Source organism: Poecilia reticulata, linkage group LG16 (genome assembly GCF_000633615.1).
Source record: "Poecilia reticulata strain Guanapo linkage group LG16, Guppy_female_1.0+MT, whole genome shotgun sequence".
Taxonomy (NCBI): domain Eukaryota; kingdom Metazoa; phylum Chordata; class Actinopteri; order Cyprinodontiformes; family Poeciliidae; genus Poecilia; species Poecilia reticulata.
The window spans coordinates 16,170,591-16,194,055 of NC_024346.1; the positions used below are offsets into that span (position 1 = coordinate 16,170,591).

The 23,465-nt window shown below is 39.3% G+C and overlaps 1 protein-coding gene across 3 annotated transcripts in view; it reads left to right on the forward strand.

Moving 5' to 3' along the window:
* The first annotated feature begins 552 nt into the window (after nucleotides 1-552).
* epb41l4b (erythrocyte membrane protein band 4.1 like 4B) overlaps nucleotides 553-23,465 on the forward strand; it is a 28,093-nt gene continuing 5,180 nt past the window's right edge. For 2 of the 3 annotated variants that reach the window (XM_008432658.2, XM_008432660.2), the window contains exons 1-16: nucleotides 554-1,766; nucleotides 7,267-7,371; nucleotides 7,452-7,494; nucleotides 7,948-8,026; nucleotides 8,221-8,265; nucleotides 11,458-11,510; nucleotides 12,110-12,230; nucleotides 13,392-13,479; nucleotides 14,508-14,596; nucleotides 15,130-15,199; nucleotides 15,276-15,445; nucleotides 16,577-16,686; nucleotides 18,227-18,260; nucleotides 18,540-18,573; nucleotides 20,160-20,284; nucleotides 23,253-23,392. In XM_008432658.2, the coding sequence (XP_008430880.1) occupies nucleotides 1,518-1,766; nucleotides 7,267-7,371; nucleotides 7,452-7,494; nucleotides 7,948-8,026; nucleotides 8,221-8,265; nucleotides 11,458-11,510; nucleotides 12,110-12,230; nucleotides 13,392-13,479; nucleotides 14,508-14,596; nucleotides 15,130-15,199; nucleotides 15,276-15,445; nucleotides 16,577-16,686; nucleotides 18,227-18,260; nucleotides 18,540-18,573; nucleotides 20,160-20,284; nucleotides 23,253-23,392 (1,555 nt within the window). In that variant the 5' untranslated portion in view covers nucleotides 554-1,517. Of the gene's footprint in view, nucleotides 1,767-7,266; nucleotides 7,372-7,451; nucleotides 7,495-7,947; nucleotides 8,027-8,220; nucleotides 8,266-11,457; nucleotides 11,511-12,109; nucleotides 12,231-13,391; nucleotides 13,480-14,507; nucleotides 14,597-15,129; nucleotides 15,200-15,275; nucleotides 15,446-16,576; nucleotides 16,687-18,226; nucleotides 18,261-18,539; nucleotides 18,574-20,159; nucleotides 20,285-23,252; nucleotides 23,393-23,465 lie in introns of all 3 variants that reach the window. The other variant, XM_008432659.2, reaches the window with a different exon arrangement.

Consider the following 23,465-nt stretch of genomic DNA (forward strand, 5'->3'; position numbering starts at 1 on the left):
CAAGTTTGGATTAATTATACTTATTTAAGAGTTTGTGTGTTATAATGCAATCTTGCTATGGTCATATTTTAGTCTGCAGCGTAAAATTAATTCATAATCCTGACCAATGAGTCAGTAAATGAATAGATTGTAAATAATCTCTCACTTCTGAGATGAGATCATTTCCAGATTGTGGAAAATACCTGTAGAAACTCATGCAGGTTTATAGGTAGCTTTTATTTATGTTTTAATGAAACATCTTGAAAAGAAAACTTCACACTTTTTTGACACCTTTTTTACGTCCCTGAGTTATAAATTATAAATATAAGACAAGTTGTAGGACTGACCTTTATATAATTACTGCTCATCTAAATTATTAAAGGAATTTTAATATACTGCTTGTCAACAAAAAAATAGTAACTTAATGTTTTTTGATAAAATAAAAAAACTACTGAAAAATATTAACATGTCAAGAAAAATGTAAAATATTTTACATTAAAATAATTTTTATTTAAAGTTAAATTAAACATTTTATCTTATTAAATGCATTTTCACTTATTTTTTTATGTTTAGCTCTTTTACAAATGTATTACTGACTTGAATTTGATCCATTATCTATTTATGTGGTTCCATTTTTAATTAAACTCAGACAAGTATTTTATTTTATTTTTTACGATTTGTGGCACTTTTGGACCTCCATACTTGAATTTATTTATTCTTGCTCGTTTTATTTTCCGTCTGTTTTTTTCAAAGATATGCAGCCACAGATGAGAAAAATGAAAAAAAAAAAATTTAACAATAATCCTCACATACGATCATAATGATAAAAATGCTCCTTCCTGAGGTTGGGGGCCTCTCGGTTGGGTCCCTGCCGTCCAGGTGGGGTCCCTGGCAGACAGGTGGCGCTGGTTGCTTGGTTCTTTTGGGTCGGCCCGTCGGGAGGAAAAGAAGTTTGTTCTACGCGATGTTTTTACGCAGGCGCAGATCATGCTGTTTGTCCAGTTTCGCTGGTTGACTTTTACCTGTGAGGTAAACTGGTAGTTTCGGTTCAGCGGTGGGGAAAGGACGCTGCAGCCATCAGTTCGGTTCGGTCCAGAGGTGTGGAGGCTTCCCCGTCGTCCTCCTCCTCCTGTCTGCTCCGGTGTGTGTCTCAGGGTCCCCGCTGCGGAGCCTCGGACGGGATTTCTCCAGGATTTTAGAGTCGGTGCGCAACAGCGAGGAGGAGGCAGGTGGACGGACAGGACAGGACTGGGGGGAAGAAGAGGAGGAGGAGGAGACGGAGGAGGAAGAGGAGTCCACCCGTTCACTCCGGACCCAGCGAGTGGAAATCAACTGGTTGATTTAATCTGGTTCAGTTTTATTAGTATGCGGCTGGAGTCCCCCTGCTGCTGATCGGCAGCCCTGAAGTCTCCTCCAAGCCTGCTAAGTGACTCTTCGCCCCGGGGAGGACGTGGGGAAGGAGGCGGACCGCAGCGGCCGCTGCGAGGGGCAGATTTCACGGACACACCGCGGACCCGGTCGCCCTCTGGATCAGGAAGATGATGGGCTTTCTGCGCCGGACGTTCAGCCGCCGCTCCCGCTTCCAGACGATAGAGAGGGACGAGCGGGACGGAGGAGGGGTGACGGGGAACCCCCTGCTGCTGCCCCACCAGCAGCAGGTCGTCCACGCTCCTGCCGTGGTCAGCGGGGGAGCCACGGTCCACATCCCGGCGGGGGGAACGGCGAGGAGCACCATCACCTGCCGCGTCCTGCTGCTGGACGGCACGGATGTTAGCGTGGATTTACCTGTGAGTGTTAACCGAGAGGCAAAGCTCGGTCAGTGTGTGTCAAGGTGGGGTCCGGGGACACTTTAGGGTCCTTTAAGGTCTTCTTGATGGTCTCCTTAACGGATTATTGGGATTTTTAATTACATGGAGAAAGATAGGCTTAAAATAATTTTAATTAATTTATTAGACGGTAAACAGAGATTCATGAACTTTGAGCGCAAGCTACCAATAAATCACCCAGTTAAAGATGTGACCTTAAATATGACCCACTTTAATTATCTGTCACTCATTCACAACTCTAAAGCCTTAAATATAAAAACAACACAGGGAAGTTCTACTTTGTGATGTCATTTTGTTGTTCACTCTTAAGATTGAACACCATCCACTCGCCCTCTCATTGACTTCCTCCTTCTTGAATTTTTATTGCGGTTAGCAAACAACTTAAGGTGCATTACCGCCACTTTCTAAAGCATGGAGCACCCCATGTTATATTTTTTCCCCCAAAAAATCAGTTCTTCTTAAAAATGTAAACATTAGAGGTTGTTTGAAAGGAAACTAATATCAAGGACATGTCCAGATATATACACAGATGCCTGTGGTTAATTAAGGCTGCGACATAGCGCGAGAGAGCAATACTTCAGCAAGTGGTACAAAAGATAAAAATGTAAAGAAAGATGTTTTAATTTTACCCTCTTAAGTTTTCAACATCCATTTGTCATGAAATATGATGGATTGGAAAATGTTGGCAGTCTTTTTGTTCTTTCAAAATATACACAGTAACCAATGTTTTTGTACTGCTAGCCACAATAAATGTGCTTATTGCTAACATGGGATGCCGAAAAAAAAAATCAAATTTTTATTTGAAAATATTAGTAAATTGCTTATTTGCAGCGACTGTCCTCATGGATATGTCACCTCTACTTCTACTTTGAATAATTAATGATTGCCTATGGCAGGAAGGCTAAATAAATATTTAAGTGCTGTTTTCATATCTTCTTAAAGTGAAAATGGAATTGGCAAAAAATCTGAATAAATCTGTTTAAGCTTGACAAACGTCAGAGATTGGACATTGGCCACTAAATTCTGATTGGTGGATTTATAGAACAAACTTCCTGTTTGTAGCTTTTCTTATCATATTTGAACTGTAGAGCAAACAAACGGGTCAATTCAGACTCAACCTTTGGATGTTTTGTTGTGTTTTTCATTTAAATCCATCCAACGTTGCTGAAGTTCCTAATGCTTACAGTACAAGTTGGCTTCAGGCGGTGCTCTGATGAGACACTTTAGCGCTTCTCGTTCTGTCTGGCTGCAGGGACGTCTAACTAAGGCAGCTAGAAGTGTCTCCCCTGCTGTTTGCTCTTTTGCAGCTTCTCCTTCCACCTTTTTTTTCTTCCGCATCCTTGCATCTGATCTTCCTCGAGCAATCTCCGCTCTAGCTTCTCTCCTCTCATAATCTCCTTTTGCACTCCCTCTGTGGCCCATCTCCCTTCGCTCATCATCGCTCTCCTCCTCCTCTCCCCTCCCCACCCTGTTTCTCGTGCATGTCCCCCCCCTCCCTCTCCTTCCCGTCTCTCTCCTCAGTCTGTCTGTATTCCCTGACTCCCTGATCTGATTTACCACAATTGGGGACTCTGTGCCACAAATACGAGCGTGTGTAGAGGGACGGTGGGTAGGTGGGATGATGAGCGAAGTGTGTGTGGGCATGTGTGCGCAAGTGACTCCTCATTAGATGTTTTTTCCTTTTTTTTAATTATTATTTTAAAGGTTGTCCGTGTGTGTCACCGAAGCTGTTGCGTGCGTCACCTGTGAAAAACACGCAGCCGGTACACTGAGGAGTTTTTTTTATCCCGCTGTCCTGCTGCAGCGAGGTTATGGCAACAAAGCAAAGTCACGGCAGCTTCTCCTGAGCTTTGCCGTTCGAAGTGAAACGTGGCTCGTTGAGGTGGAGGCTTAGTCACAGGTGTTTTGGAACAGGTTTGTTCATGTGCTCCTGTTCTCCCTCGGGGAACAGATACAGGTGCGCCTTTTTCATCTGAAGCCTTTTTAAAGCTTAGCAGTGTGAAGGAAAACAGGAAAAAGTATTCTTGTAAAAGCACCTAGTGAAATCATTCATACCGCTTAAACTTTGTTACAACCACAAATTTCATTATTGTTTAGTTTTTACATCAGCACAAAGAGGTACATGTTCATGTAGTGGAAGAAACGGACTGGTTAGAGCAAGCTTGTCGTGATAACAAATTTTGCTGGGTGATAAATTGACCCATAAATGTCAATGTTTTGACACTATTTCAACTAATATAATAATTATGGCATAATAATGCAAGGACATCCTATCACAAATCGATAAACGTTCATTTCCAATGAACGTTTAACACTGGAACTGCAAGAGACTTTAAATATCGCAAATAAATAAACAAAATAACCGAAGCAATAAGTGAAATGGATTATGAAATCTCAATAAAACAAAATTGTCCTTCAAAACATATTAATTATTAGGCTCTGACTGGGGAAACAGGCAAAACTGCCACTTAGGACTTTTGTGAAATTGAAAAGTGCAAACTAGCATTTTTCAAAATGGCAGCTAACTACATGAACAAGCACGCAAATGGAAATTATTACGCTCTTCTTAATTTATCATGTAATTAGTTGATTTATTGCTTTGATAAACGTCCATCTAAAGACTCTTCTTTGCCAAGTTCAGTCAGACTGGATGGTGAAAACCAAATATCACATCTTACTGAAGATTTTCTGTTGTATTTAGACATGAACTTTGACTAGACCATTCTAACACCATAGTCTAGTCTAAATCGTTCCACTGTAACTCCACATGTTGAGAATTGTAGGAAACCCTTGTGTTTTACTGGTTCTAGCAGGTTTTGTTTTAGGCTTATTTAGCTCCAAGCACCTTGCCTGTCCCTTTTAAGAAAAGCTGACCCCATATCATGATGCTACCACCTCCGTGTTTCAGCATGTGGATAGTGTACTAGGTTTTCTGCTCTGCATAGCATGTTGCTTTTAGAGCACCTTCTTCAATATGCAGAAAACATTAACAGGGACTACTTATTGTCTTCTTCCAACGATGGTTTTCTCTTTGTCAGTTTTCCAACTTGTGGATTTTATGACTAATAATTATGTCAGCAGATTTTCCCACCTGGGTTGCGTCTCTTTTCAGCTCCTCCAGAGTCACTGCAGTCCTGTTGGCTGCTTCTCTGCGCAACACAAAACTTTTCACCTTATTTCTCAAGAGTAATTTTTTTTCCCAGAACCATAACAAATAGATCATTTTGAAAAACAAAGCTTATTAAGTGTCATACATTCAACGTATATTTTATGATTTAGATATTTGGATTTTACTACAAGGAAAATGATCAAACTTTTACAAAGAGAGGATGAAAATAGTTTATGGATGGACATTCCATATTTTGGAAAAAGAGCATATTGTTTATGGACTCATAATAAAGGAATAACTTGGATGATTCCTCATGGATGTTTATTTATTTTACACAAAGACAACGCACAGCATTTCATTAACCTTCTGAAAGGAGATTCATAGTGTCAAGTTACAGCAAAAATCAAAATTTCCACATGTATTTCCTGTATAGGTTGATAATAATCAAATATGATTTGACAGGTTATGAAATGGTGAAAACCCAGTATGATAATTGATTACATACATATCCAATAATTAATTATTCACACCTTACTGAAGCCAATCTGATGGTTATTTTTATTTCTTGAGTTATTTGTTTATTTCAAACAGGGTTTTAGAAACAAGAAAACAAGGAATCAGTACAAGGACAAGAAAAAACATGTGCATACATAAACCAAGAACAAAATAATTAGCTTGTTGCTACTTTTCTGTTTGAAAAAGAGTTTGAAGAAATAAATGCTTCGCTCAATTAAACATCCCCAAAACTTTATCTGTAAACTGTCTGCTTCGTGTCAAGGCTTTAATACTGAAATCACATTACATTCAGGCTGAGGCTGAGTGGATTTTATTTGGGGGTATTCACGCGAAGGGGATTGATTTATGAAAGCCACAAGGTTTTGTTTGTAAAATAGTTTCTTTACGATTAAGGTTCACACTGCTCTTGGTGTATCAGATAAAATCAAAATAAAACCCAGCGGCGTGTGGTTGTTATTGGACAAAATGTGGAAAAGTCCAAGGATTATGAATACTTTTGTAATACACACTGCATGCTGCCTTCAGTATTTGTGTTTTCTAACTCATTTATACACCTGCTGCCAAGACGTTTGGACCCGTTATCAACACTGAAAGTACAAGGCTGTCATGTTTTTACACACCCTGGGAGTTTTATGTGGGCCAGTCTCGGGTCAGGCTTTAATGCGGGCCGATGAGGCTCATCTGCCTGTAAACTGCTCCCATAAAGTTCAGGAGGAATTGCTGCAGTTTGTGCTTCGTCCGTGTCCTTGGTTGTGTTTTATGACAAAAGCTGCATGAATGCGGGCCTCTCCCTCCGGGGAATTGCCCGTCCCATCAGAACACACCCTCACATCAGCTTTCACTCTCAAGCCGACAAAAGGTGGATTCATGGGTAATTCCTGCTGTTACCAGCTGGATGTTTGCACTCGGTTTAATAAAAGACGGAGCTCATTCATCAGAGGAGATCGAGTCCTCTGTGCAAAAGCTTTATTTCAATCCTAATGTCTTTGTACGCTGCCACAAAGAAACCGGCTGCTTTGCGTTGTTGATCAGTAGTTCCTCTGGAGTTTCTTTTTCATCTATTTCCACATGAAATGTTTGGATTTATGGGAGAAGCAATATAAGAGAAAAATATTCAACATTTTATTTAGTGTCCTTGTATCTGTCTCTGTCCATTAACTATGCTGTCTCCGTTTCTTCCTTGGTTCCTACCAGACTCTGTGTTTTTTCAGGTTCCATATTTAAAGTCAAAACACAGTTGAGATGTTTCTCATACATTCCTGGTAAACTTTTACATTTGTATCTGAAAAGTGGGGCAACACTGACAGAGAACTCTAAACTTTTGAGTCATTTTACTGAGTCAAATGTCTCAAAATTACATTTGAGTCAGAATAAAATGTAATTTGATGTGAAAAAAACCCAGGAAACATGATAAATAATAGAAGAAACACAGCAAAGTTCTGACTTTAGATATGTGTCGTCCCTGTTGATCATCTACTGTGTGCCAGGTTTTACCACCTGTGGGTAATAAAGTGCAACTCCTGCCTGTTAAACATTGTTAGCTTAGTTTCTTTTTTAATTATTCACCTAAACATGAACAAAATGCATTTCATTTTATCCTTTTATCCAGATTGCCGGCAATAAAGTCTCTTAGGATTCTTCGTGTGTGTAGATACAAACACAACAAAACATTCGCCTGATTTGGAAATGGTCGGGCACTGAGCAGAAAATGAGTTAAAGTCTAAAGGAAGATCAAAAAGCTGCACATCAAAATCTCTTTAAAGACAACACAAAGTCTGGCTCCTTCAAAGCAACCCTCAAAGACACTAATTCAGTTCCTTTATTCTCCTGCTGCAGAGCAAATCCAAAGGCCAGGACCTTTTTGATCAGATCATGTACCACATAGATCTGGTCGAGACGGATTACTTCGGACTGCAGTTCATGGACACAGATCAAGTTTCGGTGAGTAACGACCTTTCCTCTCAATTAGTGGGGACCGTGTGCTGATGTGACTCTCTCACCTCATTTCTCTCCCCCACCAGCACTGGCTGGACATGTCCAAGCTTCTGAAGAAACAGATCCCCGGTAAGTTGTCAGTGGCTCTGAACGTCGATCTGGTTTGTGCAGGAAAATGTGCAGCGCGCTGAGTGGGGAGCAGGTGGAGCATTATCTAATGTTGACTCGCTGATTAGCGCATGCATTTGGAAGCCGTACCTTGTTTGCTCTCCGGCTCCTAACGAGGGGGGGGGGAATAAATGGAGTGGAGGAGGGCTGGTCTGCACCCTGACACAATCTGACGGTTGTTAACATAAAAATGGAAGCAGGAATAAAAGTAAGGCTGCAGAGAAAAAAGAGAGAGTACAGAGATCTGGTCTTGGGACGGTGATGGATGGACGAGATGGGAAGACTTAAGAGGAAGGATGAGATTAAACGATGAGATAAAGTACAAGACGGTTTTGATTCGATTAGATTAATGTTGCAGGAATCACTGCTTCATCTGTCTCTGCCCTTTTCCCCGTCTCTCTTTATTGCTTCTAGAAGGGCCGCCTTACCGACTCTTCTTCAGAGTGAAATTTTACTCTTCGGAGCCAAACAACCTGCGAGAGGAATTCACACGGTAAAAATTCACACGCGCTGACGGAGCTCTCCGGAGCCAGCCGTAGAGGTCCAAAGGGGATGTAGGGCTAATTAGTTTGCTGCTGTGGGAAGATACAAATCAGGGCCAAATGGACAGAGACTTGTTAAAGCACATTATGTGTCAGAGTGGAGGAAAAAAAGCTCAATTGATTCATCTTCTTTTTGCACCAACAGGTATCTTTTTGTGCTGCAGCTTCGACAGGATATTTTGTCTGGCAAGTAAGTTTCTTTTTCCAACACCGAGAAGAAGAAGAATAAAGATCTGTGATGCATTATTTAGACCTGTAAGCTCTGATTTTTAAAGCGCCAACAACTAAAGTAAATCCTAATAACTCTTTGAATTCGGGTGAATAATACTGTCTGAAATACAGTAGCCGCAGCTGAATGTTTTTATGCCATAAACACAATAGAGGCTCAGTAAATTAGAATATAAAGTAAAAATGAATTTATTTCAATAATTCAAGCCAAAAAGTGAATCTGATTTACAATATGCACATATCTAGTGTTTATTACTGCTGCTTTTCATTACATCTAATAAAAACCCTAATGTAGTTTCTCATTACATAGAACACATAAAAAGGGTTTTTGATACAGAAATGTTAAATTATTGCCGACACATTAATAGTGGCGGCTGCTGATTTGATAATTGTTCAGCAGAGCCACAAAGCGTCACTGCTTAAGAAGCTGACTGTTCACATTGTGCTGCATGGGAGCATATCAATGGAAGGTTTAGTGGAAGAAAAAAGGAACGAGAAGGTGCATAAGCCATAAAAATAACTGCAGCATTGAGAGGATTTTGTGGTTTGTAGGAGATTCATTAGGAACACTGTGAAGTAGAATGAAAATTATATGTTTTATTTTATCCTTAATAATCTGAAAGGTGTGTGTACATTTGTATTCAGCACTTCTGAGTCAGTACTTTGTAGTGTCTCAGCTTCTAGCAAGTTTTCTGCCACTATTGGCCTGTTTAGCTTGCATGTAGGTCAAAAAGTTAAATCTGGGTGTCATCTACCAGAACACCTGATTGGGGAGAGTTTAATAACCTAATCCTGCTTTGAACTAACCCAGTTCTCTAATAATCTGTGTGACGTGTTTGTTGGTCTTCATGATGAACAAACCTCTGAGATCTTCACAGAAGAGCTGGATCTTCACTGTGACTAGTCCAAACATAGTCGTAGTCATTATCAGAGAAAATGAATGTATTTTTTATGCATTTTAGTCTTTCATGAAAACGCCATATAAAATCACTACAAACAATTATCTATAAAAACTCCATATTTGTGTAAACTGGAAAACAGAGATTTAGGGTCCTGTGCATTAGTCTGCGACAAATAATGCGCCAACATATCCATATACCTGCTTTGACATGATTTCCAATTTGGACTTGCATTTTATTAACTTTATATTCTAAAACGCTATTTAAAAGTAGTTCAAACTATATACCTGCCAAGACAAATGTACCTCCTGGTGCCATGTTTAATTTCTAACAGGAAGTCATGGTTGTTTTGAAGCAATCTCATTGGCTGACATAGGTTTCAGCTTTGCTCTACGCTGCCCCCTGTGGGTCTGGCATGTTTAAAACGACGCTCAGTCTGGATGAAAACTGATTCCACTTGTACAATATTATTATTATTAATTACACACAGATTGACTTCATTCACTAATTGAGTAAACTCTAACGACAGTTTATTTCCTTGGCACGTATTTTATGGGTGTCAGAGTAGAGGGGTTGATGTGTGTGATGCATGCCACACTTTTTTGATTTTTACTTTATAAGAAAAACTTGAAACGTTTTCCCTTCACATTACAACAGTCCTTTGATACTTTGTGTTGGTGTAGCTCATAAAATTCAAATTAAAAAGTTGGAGTTGAAGTTTGTAGCAAATCAAAATGTGCAAACGTTCAACGAGTGTGGTTACATCTAAAATGTACTATGTGCTATATTTTTTAATATTCTGGGATTTGCTTCATTGTTTCTTAATTCGATAGTTCGGTTAGCTAAGCATAAAGCCTGAAACAGCTGAAAGCCAACGTCCTCATAAGTCACTTTGAGCTACTTCCCTCCCCACTGCGGGGATGTCCCACCTCTAGCCCACAGGTCACCTCCACTACAGTTTTCTCAGTAGTGGAGTCAGTACACCAACATCTGTTTCACACACACGCACACACACACACACACACACCCTCCGCCACCCCCTCCCCCCCACACACACACACACACAAGCCCGACCTGACTGTGCAAACACTCACTTCAGTGTGTCAGTGCTCCTATCTGGGCCACTCATCCCCAGAGTCCAGCTCCATTATAAAAGCTCAAGATCAAGAACAGCAGAGGGCTGCTTATTTTAGGAAAAGGGTTGCTCCTCTCCTCCTTGACACACTCGCACTGTGTAGGGCATCCAGCCACTTTATGTCTCTCCAGCACATGGGCAGTGCTGGTTCTTGCCTGAATGGCGTCCTGGGCAAACCCCTCGTTCTGGGCCCCCAACACCCACCAATACGTACAGAAGAAATCCTCCCCATTGTTATTTTTTGTTAGTTTTTTATAAACAGATTAAAAGTTTCTCAGATATATCAAAATCAATCCAGCTTCAAACGATGCACTGATAAGTACAACGAATATCCACATGATCTTAATGATTACATAACGGACATGAATATAACCCTATAAAGAGGACTGATGTAACATCTGTCAATATTATTTCTCTCTGGAGCCTGTAAACAAATGTACTTCTTTGTGCTAAGTTTAATTGTCCACTAACCATTCACTCCATGTTTACTCCTATAACCACATAACTATCAGCTAGACTCCATGAAGTAATATTAGTTTTTATGGCTAGTACCAGAGCAAAGTTGCAGTACTTTTACCTTCTTGAGCAGGTTGCTCTTCTGAAGCAAAACAAAAATACTTTACAGTGCCAGCTAGGAAATAGAATAGCTAACGCTCAGATAGCTAACGATAGCTACAAGAGCCGACCTTCAAGCGCATGTGTCAAACTCAAGGCCCAGGGTCCAAATCTGGCCACCATAACTTTTTGACACATAAATATAGCCTTCAAGAAAACAGTTTCGTGCCTAAATATTAATTTATCATCCAACTCAAAGCAGTTTTTATCTGTGTTCTTGCAAATTACATTAATGTGAAAAAAGTTACATGCATTTATTCATACTTTAACAGTTTAATGGGTAGCTTTCATGATATATTTTGCCACATTATGATCTTGACGTGGCCTGAAATAAAAAGTGGTTTGACACCTCTGAGCTAAAGTTTTTCTCAAAATTTCCTCATTAAATACTTTCCCTCTGTATGCGACTTGAGCCATGCTGCCACCCTGGGCAGAAAGCCATATTGTCAATATCAGCAGGGGCTGTGCATTTGTTTTAACTTGTGTATTTTTCCTTTAATTTCAGATTAAAATGTCCATATGATGTATCAGTGGAGCTGGCGGCATATTGTTTACAAGGTAAGTAAGGTTGTTCCAAATGTGCAAATTTAGCTCCTCGTCCCAAATGTCCTTTTCTAATATTTATTAAATTCATTTCAACACCTCCTAAGTCACTCGCTTAAGTTTATTTCACAGGGTTTTTTTATTTTATTTTATTTTTTACATTTTTTCATTGTTGATTTTAATGCAAAATCCTCTCCTGGGCATTCATGCTTGGAGTAATATCTGCTAAAAAAAACCGGCTCAATTTGTGATTTTCAATGGCTTTCTTGCATTATTGATGTTGTCCCTCTGCAGATTTCCTCTAATCTTGTTTTACAAAGATTTCCTCAGATGCACCGACAAGGAGCATCAAGAGTGATAAATTCAGAGCAGCTTAGCCATCTCAAAAAGTAATTATTTTGTTTACAAAGACAATCTAATTTACTGTTATGCAGCTTGCAGGAAGTTGCGGCAATGTAATTTTTGCAGAAGAATAAAAAATGGCGTGAGGTAGAAAAAGGGCAGCAGTTTTATTGCTTTTTATCTCATGTTCCCGTTTGTAAAAGATGAGCGATTTAACTTGAAATGATCAGATCTTTGGGAGATGCTTATGTTTTTTGTTCGTCCACTCACAGGTGAGCTGGGCGACTGCGACCCCTTGGAGCACTCCCCGGAGCTGGTGTCGGAGTTTCGTTTCACTCCCAAGCAGAGCGAGGCCATGGAGGCGGACATCTTCAGCAGGTGGCTGGATCTCAGGTGGGGATGAAGAAACGAAGCAGCTAAATTGTCTTCCCTTGTTCTAAAACGCGACCCTCGTGTGAATGCGTAAACATACAGTAAACTAGCCTGGTAGAAACCTCGTCCTACACTTTGCTTTGTACAAAGGTTTCAAGGCTCTTGGCTGTTGAGAAACCGTTACTTCCTGGAGGCGTGGGCTCTGTTGAAGTTTTAAAATTTTACCCAATCGCTAACGTTTGTTCGTAGTGTATGTAATGCCGCAGTTCAACGCTAAGAAGCTTCCTGGAAGTTGCCCGTGCTGTAAACAACTTTCCTCCACTGAGAGGAGAAAAGAGACGATCCAAACAAGGCATCTGTTCATGTGAATTTAATATCTGGAAACGTGGACAACACTGACTGAACGGTTTTGTTCACTTCCTCTGCTGCCATTTCTAAAATTACAGGCAGACAGCAATTCTAAACCAGCGCTGAAAATTGATGTCATCGTTTACGACTTCTCCTTCTGTTCGCTGATTGGCCAGGTCAAAAATAAACTGGAGATAATCCGAGTCAAAGGGAGAAAGTCCAGACTGCTGTAAATTAGATTTTTTTCCCGAGCGGAGTTGCACAGGAAGGCAGTGCCCAGGCTAACTGGTCGCCAAAACCTTGTGCTGTGTCAAAGCAGCTTACTGCAGGGCGTCCAGCCACCGGCAACTTGACCCAGGCTTGCTTCTCTCCTGTGAGGTTCTAACAAGCGGAGCAGAATCTGGAGCAGAAAAGGAAGTTATTCTGCTGCCACCTGTCAACACCAGCTTTTTTTTTTTTTATTATTATTTTCACAGCCGAAGGTTTCCAATTTCACTATCCCTCTTTGCTTGCTCCCTCTGCTTTGGCCTCTCTATCACTGGTCTGTGTAAAGGATTATGGGATTAATCTCTGAAGGGTCTTGATTGATTCTACGGAGTGTTTAACCCAGCTCTGCTCTGATTGCTCCCATTTCAGATTAGATTGCATATATATGCTGTATGCTGTGGCTCACAGGGTCAACCTAGCCACAAACGAGGGACAGGCTATGCTTAGAGTGAGATCAAAACAGAAAGTTACAGACTGCGTACCTGATACATTTCTTCTTGAGAGCGCATTGGGACTGTGACTGTATTATTTTTACTGTGAAAACTAATCTTGTGTTTTTTCCTTTAGGGGACAGAGCCCGTCTCAAGCAGAGATTTCTTTTCTCAACAAATGCAAGTGGCTGGAACTTTATGGCGTAGATATGCACTTTGTCAAGGTGTGTGAGTTTACTTCACCTCCACAGGTACAGCTCCAGTCAGAACTTTACATACACTCATCATGCAGCTGTTTTCTTTCTCCCTGGTGTTGTACGATTCAACAAAAAACTGAAATTTATGTTAAAAACAAGAATTAGGTGCACAATTTATTATTATTATTGTGCAATTCAAACAAAGCCAAAAATACACTCAAATCTTCAAATATACGAATGCACCAATACTAATAACATCAGCAATCCGCTTGTTTTTATACTGCAAAAACAAAAAATATTACCAAGAACTTTTGGTCTGTTTATTGTGAAAATATTTTATTGCACTTGAAATGAGACAAAACTAACTCATAATTAAGTTTTTGACAAGATATAAAAGGTTATTTCAAGTAAATAATTCCTTAATATTGACAAAAACAATACTTGTTCCATTGGCAGATTTTTCCACTATAATATGGGAAAAATGTCTTGTAATAAATTAAATAATCTGCCAATAGAATCAGTACTTTTTCACCAATATTAAAGAATTATTGACTTAAAACAAGCTCCTACATCTTGCTGAAAAGTTACTTGTAAGTTAGTTTTGTCTCATTTCAAGTGTACTAAGATATTTTCTCTAGAGACTAGAAAGAAATTACAAGGTAAGGTTTTGTGTTTTTGCAGTGTAGGACTTGCTGCATATTTGACTCTCTTGGTAGAAAGTAAAAAAAGATTAATTTAATTAGTTGGCTTCCTGGAAAATACTCTGCCTTTAAGCACTGTCCACCCACTTCCCATTTTCAAAAGGATTAAACTTATGGAAGGCATTTCCATTAGCGTAATGTCAGCAGAAAGTTGTGCATCAAGTTCTTGTTTTTAAAAAATGTTGAGGATGTTTGTTGTTTACTACATCTTTGCACAAGCATGGTTCAGATTAATCATAAACGTGTCAAAAACAAGAAATATAACTGAATGTAAACTTTTGGCTGGAACCAAATGATTACCTTCATATTATTGTGGAGATAAAACTGAACACCTTTAGTTCCTTGTTTCTTCAGGGCAGAGATGGAGGAGAATATGCACTAGGTCTCACCCCGACTGGCATTTTAGTTTTTGAAGGCTCCAACAAAATTGGGCTTTTCTTTTGGTAAGCACACACACAGCATTTTATGATTCAAATAACAATAATAAAGCATTATGAACATACCCGCGGCATCAAACGCTTTTTAAACAAAGCTTACAGCTATAGGGAAGCAATCAGGCTTCATCACATTATCCACACTAACAGTTTCACTACACCGACTAGTTTGGTAAACTGGAGCTGAAACTATGTGGAGATAAAGTTACTTAAAGAAAAATTAGCTATTTTTGAAATCTGTTGTGTAATTTATGCAAAGACAAAAGCATTCATTTTTGGCTAATTTCTTCTGGTTGTCATTGAAATGAATTTCCTTTAAATGGAAATAAAGTCAAACTTTACTTCAAGTTTGATAACTAAATCCAAAAATACAGGAGAAAGACTTGTCAGTGATTGTCAGTGAAAGCAAATAAGCATTAAAAACCGGGTCTTCATATAACTGATTATTAGTGTTTGTGAGTTGAACTGTCTAGTATAACTGATAATGAATTAGATCATATAAGTGGATGAGTGTTGACTTTTGCTTTAATCTCCACACATAGGCCCAAAATCACCAGGCTGGATTTCAAAAAGAGTCGCCTAACGTTGATGGTGGTGGAGGACGATGATCAGGTTGGTCTCCTTTAATACTCCTAAAACAAACCAGTTTAAATAAACGAAGAAGACTAAAGTAACCTTTTCCCTGAAGGGTCGCGAACAGGAGCACACCTTCATGTTCCAGCTGGCCAGCGCCAAGAGCTGCAAACACCTGTGGAAATGCGCGGTGGAGAGCCATGCCTTCTTCCGCCTGCGTCAGCCGACCGCCGGAAAAGCGAGCCGCAGCGACTTCACCCGCCTCGGCTCCCGCTTCAGATTCAGGTAGAGCACAGATTCGCTCCCGGCGGTTCCTCCCGGCGGAGCCGTCCCGCGGCCGGACGACGCGCTCAGGCCCGCCGGGGTTGTTGTGGTCAACACTTGCTGCCGGCATATGGGGGAAATTACGTGTCACATTAAACAGATCCTTTGTATCTATGGTTACCGAGTAGCTATGGTTACGTGCATCTGTTCCTATGGCGACTGAGACATTCTCCTTGAATTGTTTGTTTTCTTGTGATTATTACCAGACAAATTCTCACACTTGAAGGGCACTTCCTGTCATTTGTTGGAGCGGGCAGATCAAAGCGGTGTGATAGCGCTCTGTTGTGGTTTGTGCACAAACACTAATGTTACAGATGGTGGAAGTGCAAACAAGCACTTGAATACTGCGCTACGAGAGCTAATATGCACACCTGAGTCACCTTCTGACTCTTTTGTATCCTCCTAAACTGATCTAAGAGGAAATAAATTCCTCTTCTACTTTGTTTTTTCTCTTTCACACAGCAGCTATGTTTGCCTTACTTTGACTTGAGCCATCTTTAATTCACAAAGCCAAAGAAATGCTCATATTTATTCAGGCACATGGGATAATCACTTTACCAGGGGTTTTGTTAGCATCTTCATTTATGAAGAAATGTGCTGTTGATTTTGTTTAGCCATTGGTAATATTATTACTAAACAATATTTGTCTGCTTAAAAGGTGCTACATTGTAGAAAAGAAATAATCAGCATGTAAAAAGCCCCACAACCTTAAAAACAATTGCATAGTGATGTTTTAAAATGTGTATTTTTCTAACTTCGTGTGGTATTTAGCTTGGCTGTAATGCTAGTTTTCACAGTAAATGGGAAGCATATTGAAATTCAGCTTCAGACTTGTTTTTGTTTCTATCGTCTTTTGTAACAGAGCTGCAGTGATGACTGTTTCTGTGGGCATCCGCTCTTATAAAAAAACGTAGCTTTACCCATCAGTCTCCACTAAGGATATCTGGAGTCTGCACAGTTCACATGCTAATGCTTTTAGGATCCTGTTGCTGAACTCCAGTCAGATGTTTTAAAGTACTTCCACAGAAATCAGTAATACAGATTGGTAATTACCATTTTCATCTTCTAAACTCGTCTTTGTGTTTGTCTCAGTGGAAAGACGGAGTATCAGGCCACTCATGGAGGCAGACTGAGGAGAGCCAGCACGTTTGAGAGGAGGCCGAGCAAACGATACCCCTCCCGCACACAGTCGCTGGGCAAAGGTGAGCCTTATCAGCACATAGGAAACATGGATGACTAACCGCACCTGTTTTGTCCTCTGCGCCCTCATGCGTTATCAAAAAGGTCACACACCATTTTGCCTAAATGGCTGAAATCTGCAACATAGAGAGCCCTGAGAGAAGGAAAAAAGCTCCAGCCTGGGAGGCAGCGGGGTCTCTTCAAGGCTTTCTCTTTAAGAATGACTAATATTATGTTTTGCTATGACAGGTTCAGCAGATTTAAGTACAGCGCCAGTCTATTTTACATAAAGTGCTGCAAAATTCAAGGCTATAGGTTATTATCGTCTTTCTTCTTTGTGCTCTTAACGCCCCCATAATTCCCACCTTCTGTGAGCTGCGGTGGCCTAACAAGCCCAAAAGTCTAAAATAATCACTTATATGCTGGTGAGCTCATTCATAACTACTTATATCAGCATCCAAACTTCTGAGAGATTTAGATTTACTAATCATAACCGTTGTCATACAACCACAAACTTCTGTACATTTTATTAAAGGGGACTTATTATGCAAAATTCACATTTTGCATGTTTTTGTACTTCCATTTGGGTTTTAGCTGCTTCTAAAAACAGCCCAAGCACATAAAAAAAAGTTAAAGTTAAAGTGTTTTGGTGTCTGGAATAAAACAAGTATCTTGTTACCATTCTTAAACAATTTTCTGCATTCTTGTTACTTGGTTTCAAAGATGTACGGTTTTATAATTGTGAATATGTTTGCGGCCATTTTCTCGTGAAAGTGTAAACGTTGAGTTGGGGGGTGTGGCCAGCAGCTTCTTTGGATTTAAAGTGACAAGAGGCCCTATAACAGGTTGATCTGAAAGAAGGTCAAAAGAGGCAGAACTGACCAGACTAAAATCTTATTAACTAAGAATGATTACGTGCAAAAAAGTATAATCAACATGTTTTTTATAGTCCATAAACCAATCCTAACTTGTTCAAGGAAGCATAATAAGTGACCTTTAAAACTGCATCTAAGAGACCAACAAAAAGTAGTGAATCGGTGTCAGTTGAGGGAAAAATGCATTGTTTTGAGATAAAAAATCTGAAAAGTGTGGTGTGCATTTGATTTCCCTAGTATCAGAGTAGAGGGAGTATTTAAACAGGAAATTCAGTACAACCAGAAGTCACTTGAAACAAGATCTCAAGCTTTGAGCTGTTCAATATGTCATCTTAAAATGAAAAGAAGGCCATGCAGAGATCTGTCAACGTAGCAACGTTGACTCATACATTCCACAAATCTGGCATTTCTGCGGGAGAGAAAGCCACTTTTGAAAGAAAGTAACATTTAAAGTAACAAGCCATGTTGGGGACACAGAAAGTGAGAAAACTGAAACTTTTAGGTCTACATACCTGGCAGAAAATCAACACTGCATCATCACCCTGAACACCTGTGACTGATCAGACTCAAGAGGCTGAACTGACTCCAAAAACAAGAACATGGAGATAAAGACTCAAAAACAAACCTTAATTTCGGCTTTTTTCTTTATATGTTTATATTTCTTATATATGTTATATTTCTTTTTCAGTTGCTATTTCCCCTGCGAAGCCTCTACATATCAGGTAAAACTCTCTGAAAAGCACACATATGCAGTGCACAAATCACGTCACTGTCTTATCAGTCACTCTTGACCTTAACCCACATAAATGCCTGGTCAATCTTAACAAAGGCACCAAAGATTAGCCACTTGTGTAAAAGAATCAAAGATGTGGAGGCATTTACTCCCATTTTTTTTATCACTGTTTTTGTTCTCCATTCCAAACTTTGAAATTGTGGGGAGTTTTTTTTGTTCACTTTAATTGTATTATTTAGTTCCACTGATTGTTGACATTCTTTTCCAGCTCGCAAGCCAGCCCCAATCCCAGTCCACATGCGGTGAGTGACTGTAGACAACATTCATTACATTAGCTGCGTTTCCATTACAAATGTGCACAAATCTTCCAAAACACAATCTCGCAATTGCTGTGTTTCCATTAAATAAGAAAATTAACCCTTTAATGCTTAAGTTTAAAATCTCCACCTGGATATGTTTGCTTATTTTAATTGTACGCAGTTCTTTAAATGTCCTGTGATTAAATATATGTTTCCATTTATCCATAACAACTGGAACTTTCAATATCTAGCAAATTATTTTCCCAATTTATCGTCCATTAAAAGAGCTTTCCTCAGATTAATTTCACTTTCTGCTACGGCGGGGGTGAAATTACCGTAATAACCTGATATTTTCTGGATATCGGCGCAACGTCTCCCTATTCAGAAACCGTTGGGTTTTTTCAGATAGCGCATAGTGTGGCGGAATTACGGTACTACAAATTTGGCTGGATCATCGCTGCTCCGTTCGATCTGGAAGGGTTAAAATAAAACCACATATGAATAACCTTGTTCACAATAAATCATTAAAAAACACGTTAGTGGAATGAGTTATATTCTAATTTAGCCATGGCGCTAGAGCTTGTCATGTACCAGCCATCACAGGGGACATTGGTGTCTTATTTAGGCATTGGATCGACACTCCCTTTATACTTTTGAGAGGCTACATATGCGGCATTTTGGGGAAATTGTAGTTGGTGATTTTACAGAAGAGCTTTTCAATACTTTAGAATGACACAGCTTTTTATGAACTGTGCGAAACTGTGAGAGCTCTGATGGAGGTAGCTGTACATTGTCCGAAAAAAACAAAAAAACCCAAACCATCTTCCTATCATTTCCTTTCGTCATCTTCAAAGTTTTCGGTAGCAGTAACCATAGACACCATAGCAACCAATGCGGGGTCTACTCTTATATTATGTCAGTAACGTCCAGCAGTTCTTCTTCTTCTTTATGTCGGTTGGCAAGTAACGTATTGATGTGCATTACCGCCATTTACTGGAGCGGAGTACGAACCACAGTAGTAATACTGTATATCACCCAAAACAAAACAAAATTCTCTATATCCTGTCAATTTTGTCTTCTAAAGGTATTTCAGTAATGAATTAAAATATTCAAATGTCGAAAGTTTGTCCAAAATATCTTGTAACTTTAATGTATTATCTTGTAGTCTACATATTAATTCCCTTCTCCCAACAGAATGTTTGGAACAGAAAAACAAAACATGTTTTACTGTCTTCTTGAAAACAAAAATCCCATTTTCCTGTTGGATGTTTTCCCATTTTAAATAATATACTATTTAACTTGTATGATCAAAATGTAATCCTGATATAATGGTTGGTGATGTGAAAAAAAGTGTTTTCATGCAGTTTTGTGAAATACATTTATTTCTATACAGCTGAAAAACAGCCTCTTCCTGCTTTTTATTAAAAAGAGTGAGCCTTTTTCAAAATTGGCACATTTCTATTAAGTACATTTATTTTCATAAATTCAGTTTGCTCAACTTTGTGGTTAATGGGAATCCAGCTGGTCTCACACAAGGACACAGAAATGCAGCAGCGACCAGCCTGGCTTACAGAGATCTTTAATTTCAGCTTCTCCATGACCCTCTTCAGTACCAACACAACATTCCTATTGGTCACGAGCCTTGGCATCCGCCCCACCCGGCTCTCACGCCCCCGGTTTACCTGCAACCCTCTGGTCACACGCCGTCACACAGGTAAGTCAAACTGCATGCACGGTGGCTTCATCACATTTGTTTTCCACGTCACTCACACGCCTCCACTTGTCTTGATCGTGGTCTCCACCATCTGTTGTGCTCAGGCCTTCCTTTGAGGCTGCGAGTCCGTTGTACAGTCATCCTCCTGCCCCTGAACGAACCGGCTCCGTCCTCAAAGGATCCCTCAGTGTGGTTCACAGGGACAAGGTCATGACTGCCCTTTGACCTTTCTCAAACCCCGGAGTCGGTTTCAGACACAGACTGTCGCCCCAAAGGAAGGAAGCTCTGCTGATGACCTTGATTCCATCTTCATTTTCATCACCAGTCCCGTCTTCTTCATCTGTCACTCCAACTCCAGTGTCGACGTCATTCTGCCGCTGTGTGCTGTAAAGATCCTTATTTTTTACAGCAGACTGTGGGGTTTTAAACACCCGAGGAGGACAGAATAGAGGCCAAAGTATCGTGCTGGGTGAAATGGACCATAACTTGTTCAGGGATTTTAGTTCTTGTCGTTTTTCCTGCCGATATTTCTGACTTGTCAACATCATTAATCGTTTTGCAACACCTGTATTTGACTCGTTCTGAGGCTCATAACGCAACGTAACCATTCGCTCACTGAAGACATTTTAAATGCAGTTTAGGTCAGAAGTTTACATACACTCATTCGGTTTTTACGGACTTATTGGAAACCGTATTCTTCCCGGGTGAAATGGTTGTAGGAAAGCTCCAATCATTTAGAAATAACACCCCCACTAATGTGAGGCCAATTGTTAAATAGTTCAAGCTAATGATCTTGGATTCTGTGAGTTTTATTTGCTCAGAAAAACTTCAGCTTGTGTAAATCTACATCTCACATTTAAAGATTCCTGAAATCTTTAGATCTGATGAGTGGTTAGTTCGTAACTAATCATTTCATGTTAATAAAAAGAAACTACTGCAGCTGACCCTAAAATTATTCACATTTCTCCTAGCACGTGTAAAGTAAGTTTTTAATTTTACCAAAATACATTTTCAGACTGCAAGGAATATTAATATTTTGAAGTCGTCCAGACGAAGCCTTAAATTTAATTGGATGAATCTGTAGAGGAGCTAAAGATTAGGGTGATGGCAAGAAGGCGATTGGATACATCGTCTAAAAATCAGTAAAACATTCAAAACGGTGTCAGCAATTACAGAGTGAGTTTGACTACCGTAAAGTTAATTAAAAACATGTCCACCGATTATTAAAAAGAGTTTGAATACAGCCTTAGCTGTAGCCGCTAACGTTAGTCCTGTGTGGATCAAGGGAAAAAAAATCCATGTAAAATAAACTTTGTCTAAACCAATTATTTATTTATTTTTAATATTAAAGATATTTAATGTAAAATAATTTCACCCTGAAAAAATAACAGTTAAAAACAAAGTCATAAACAATAATTTATGTTCATGCGTTCATGTAAACTTCTTGCTGGCGCTGTGTGCTTTTTGCGTGAATTTCATTTTACTCAGATAGCTCATCTTTAATGTCTGTAGAAAAACGATAAATGGGAATATACAGTCAAAACACTTAGCTAACAGTTTGTGGCTGATTTTAAATACTTTTAATGGTTAGCAGGGATAAAGTATATCTAATGGTATCAGAGCCGTTGGATATAACGGCCTCCAACTGATTTCAAATCGTTTATTTTGACTTTCTGACTCAGAATAACCTTTCAATTTGTGTCTCTGTCCATTTATTTAAAGATGCAGTAGAGGAGAGACCATATTTTTCACTTGAACATAGTTTAGATTGGGGTGTTTTTATTGCAGTGTGTGTAAATGCCTTACTTCCAATCAAGGTTTTAGTCTCTGTCATGTTTACCTCAGAATATTAAATATGCTTTAATCACTGTCTTTTGTTCCTAGTCTTATAAAAATTGTGACAGCTATTTATAATTGCCTAAATTAATCAGAGGTAAAATGATATCAGTGCTGAGTGGAGGTAATTGGGAGCAGGTGAAAGGGAGCCTGTAGTCTTTGCTGCTTTAGAGGTTGAGCTGCTGAATCGTGTGGAATATATGAGAACTATTATATGTTTATTTAAACATATAATGTTTAAATAAACATTATATTAATGTTACTTCAGGTCATGGATTTGTGAAATCAACCGAATGTTTACAATAAGTGTTGTTGTGCTGTTTGTTTGTGTTTGTTTCTTTTTTTTTTTTCCTTCATGTTTACTTGAATCACCTTTGACCTTTAGGAATGTTGCCATATTGCTTCTAAGACAAATAAACAAGTTATAACAAGTTAACAATGACCCTTTCTTTGGTGTTTTATGTTAGGGACAACACGTCCAACAGCTTTGAATGAAAATGTATGAAATAGCATTGTTGCAAAAAATGTGAGAATTTATTGATGTGTGAATTTCAACAATAATTCCCAATAAACTGGAGGGACTAATTGATATGATTTTGCAGTAAGCAGATTAAAAGCTGCACTGATTTGATTGATAACATTATATTTATGCACACTTAGTGTTTAGTCTGTAATTTAGTGGGCCACATAAAAAGCTGCCTTGAGTTTGACACGTGGTCTAGATAATTGGAGGTAAACAATTAAGACGTTAGGGGTAATTTAACATTTTTGTGTAGCCTCAAAAACTGTGTATAATGAAGCATCATAACGTTTGTTTAATGTGAATCCGTCCATTTTCATGCAGAGTTATGATGGCTCCCACCTTTAGGCAATTTAGCATCTTTAAATAACCTCACATTCACATATTTTTTGGATTATTACTGCTAACCACTGTGTCATGGTTTAGCCACATAGCATAATTGTTTTGTTTTTTTAATCCGCTTTATTGGAAATGTTGCTCTAAAGCCACTGAACAAAGATATGAGAATGACTGCGTTTAAAACGATGAAGATTTATTTTCACTTTTCCAGATTAAAGGGTTCAGGAGGCTTGTTGTTTAGGGAGTTGTTGTGACTGCGTGTGTCATCCTCAGCTTCCCGCTGAGCAGTTCTGCTTCAGACCATCAGTACAGCTCATCAGAGAATGAAAATTCGTATTCTGGCAAGAACCACCATCGTCACCGCCGCCACACACACAGCCAAGACACACTCTGCCACACACACACCAAGAACAGTGAGTACCCTCCGCCTGTAAAGATAAATCTGTCAAAAGACTTGGCTTGATGTTAGCTTTATTTGGTTTTTAT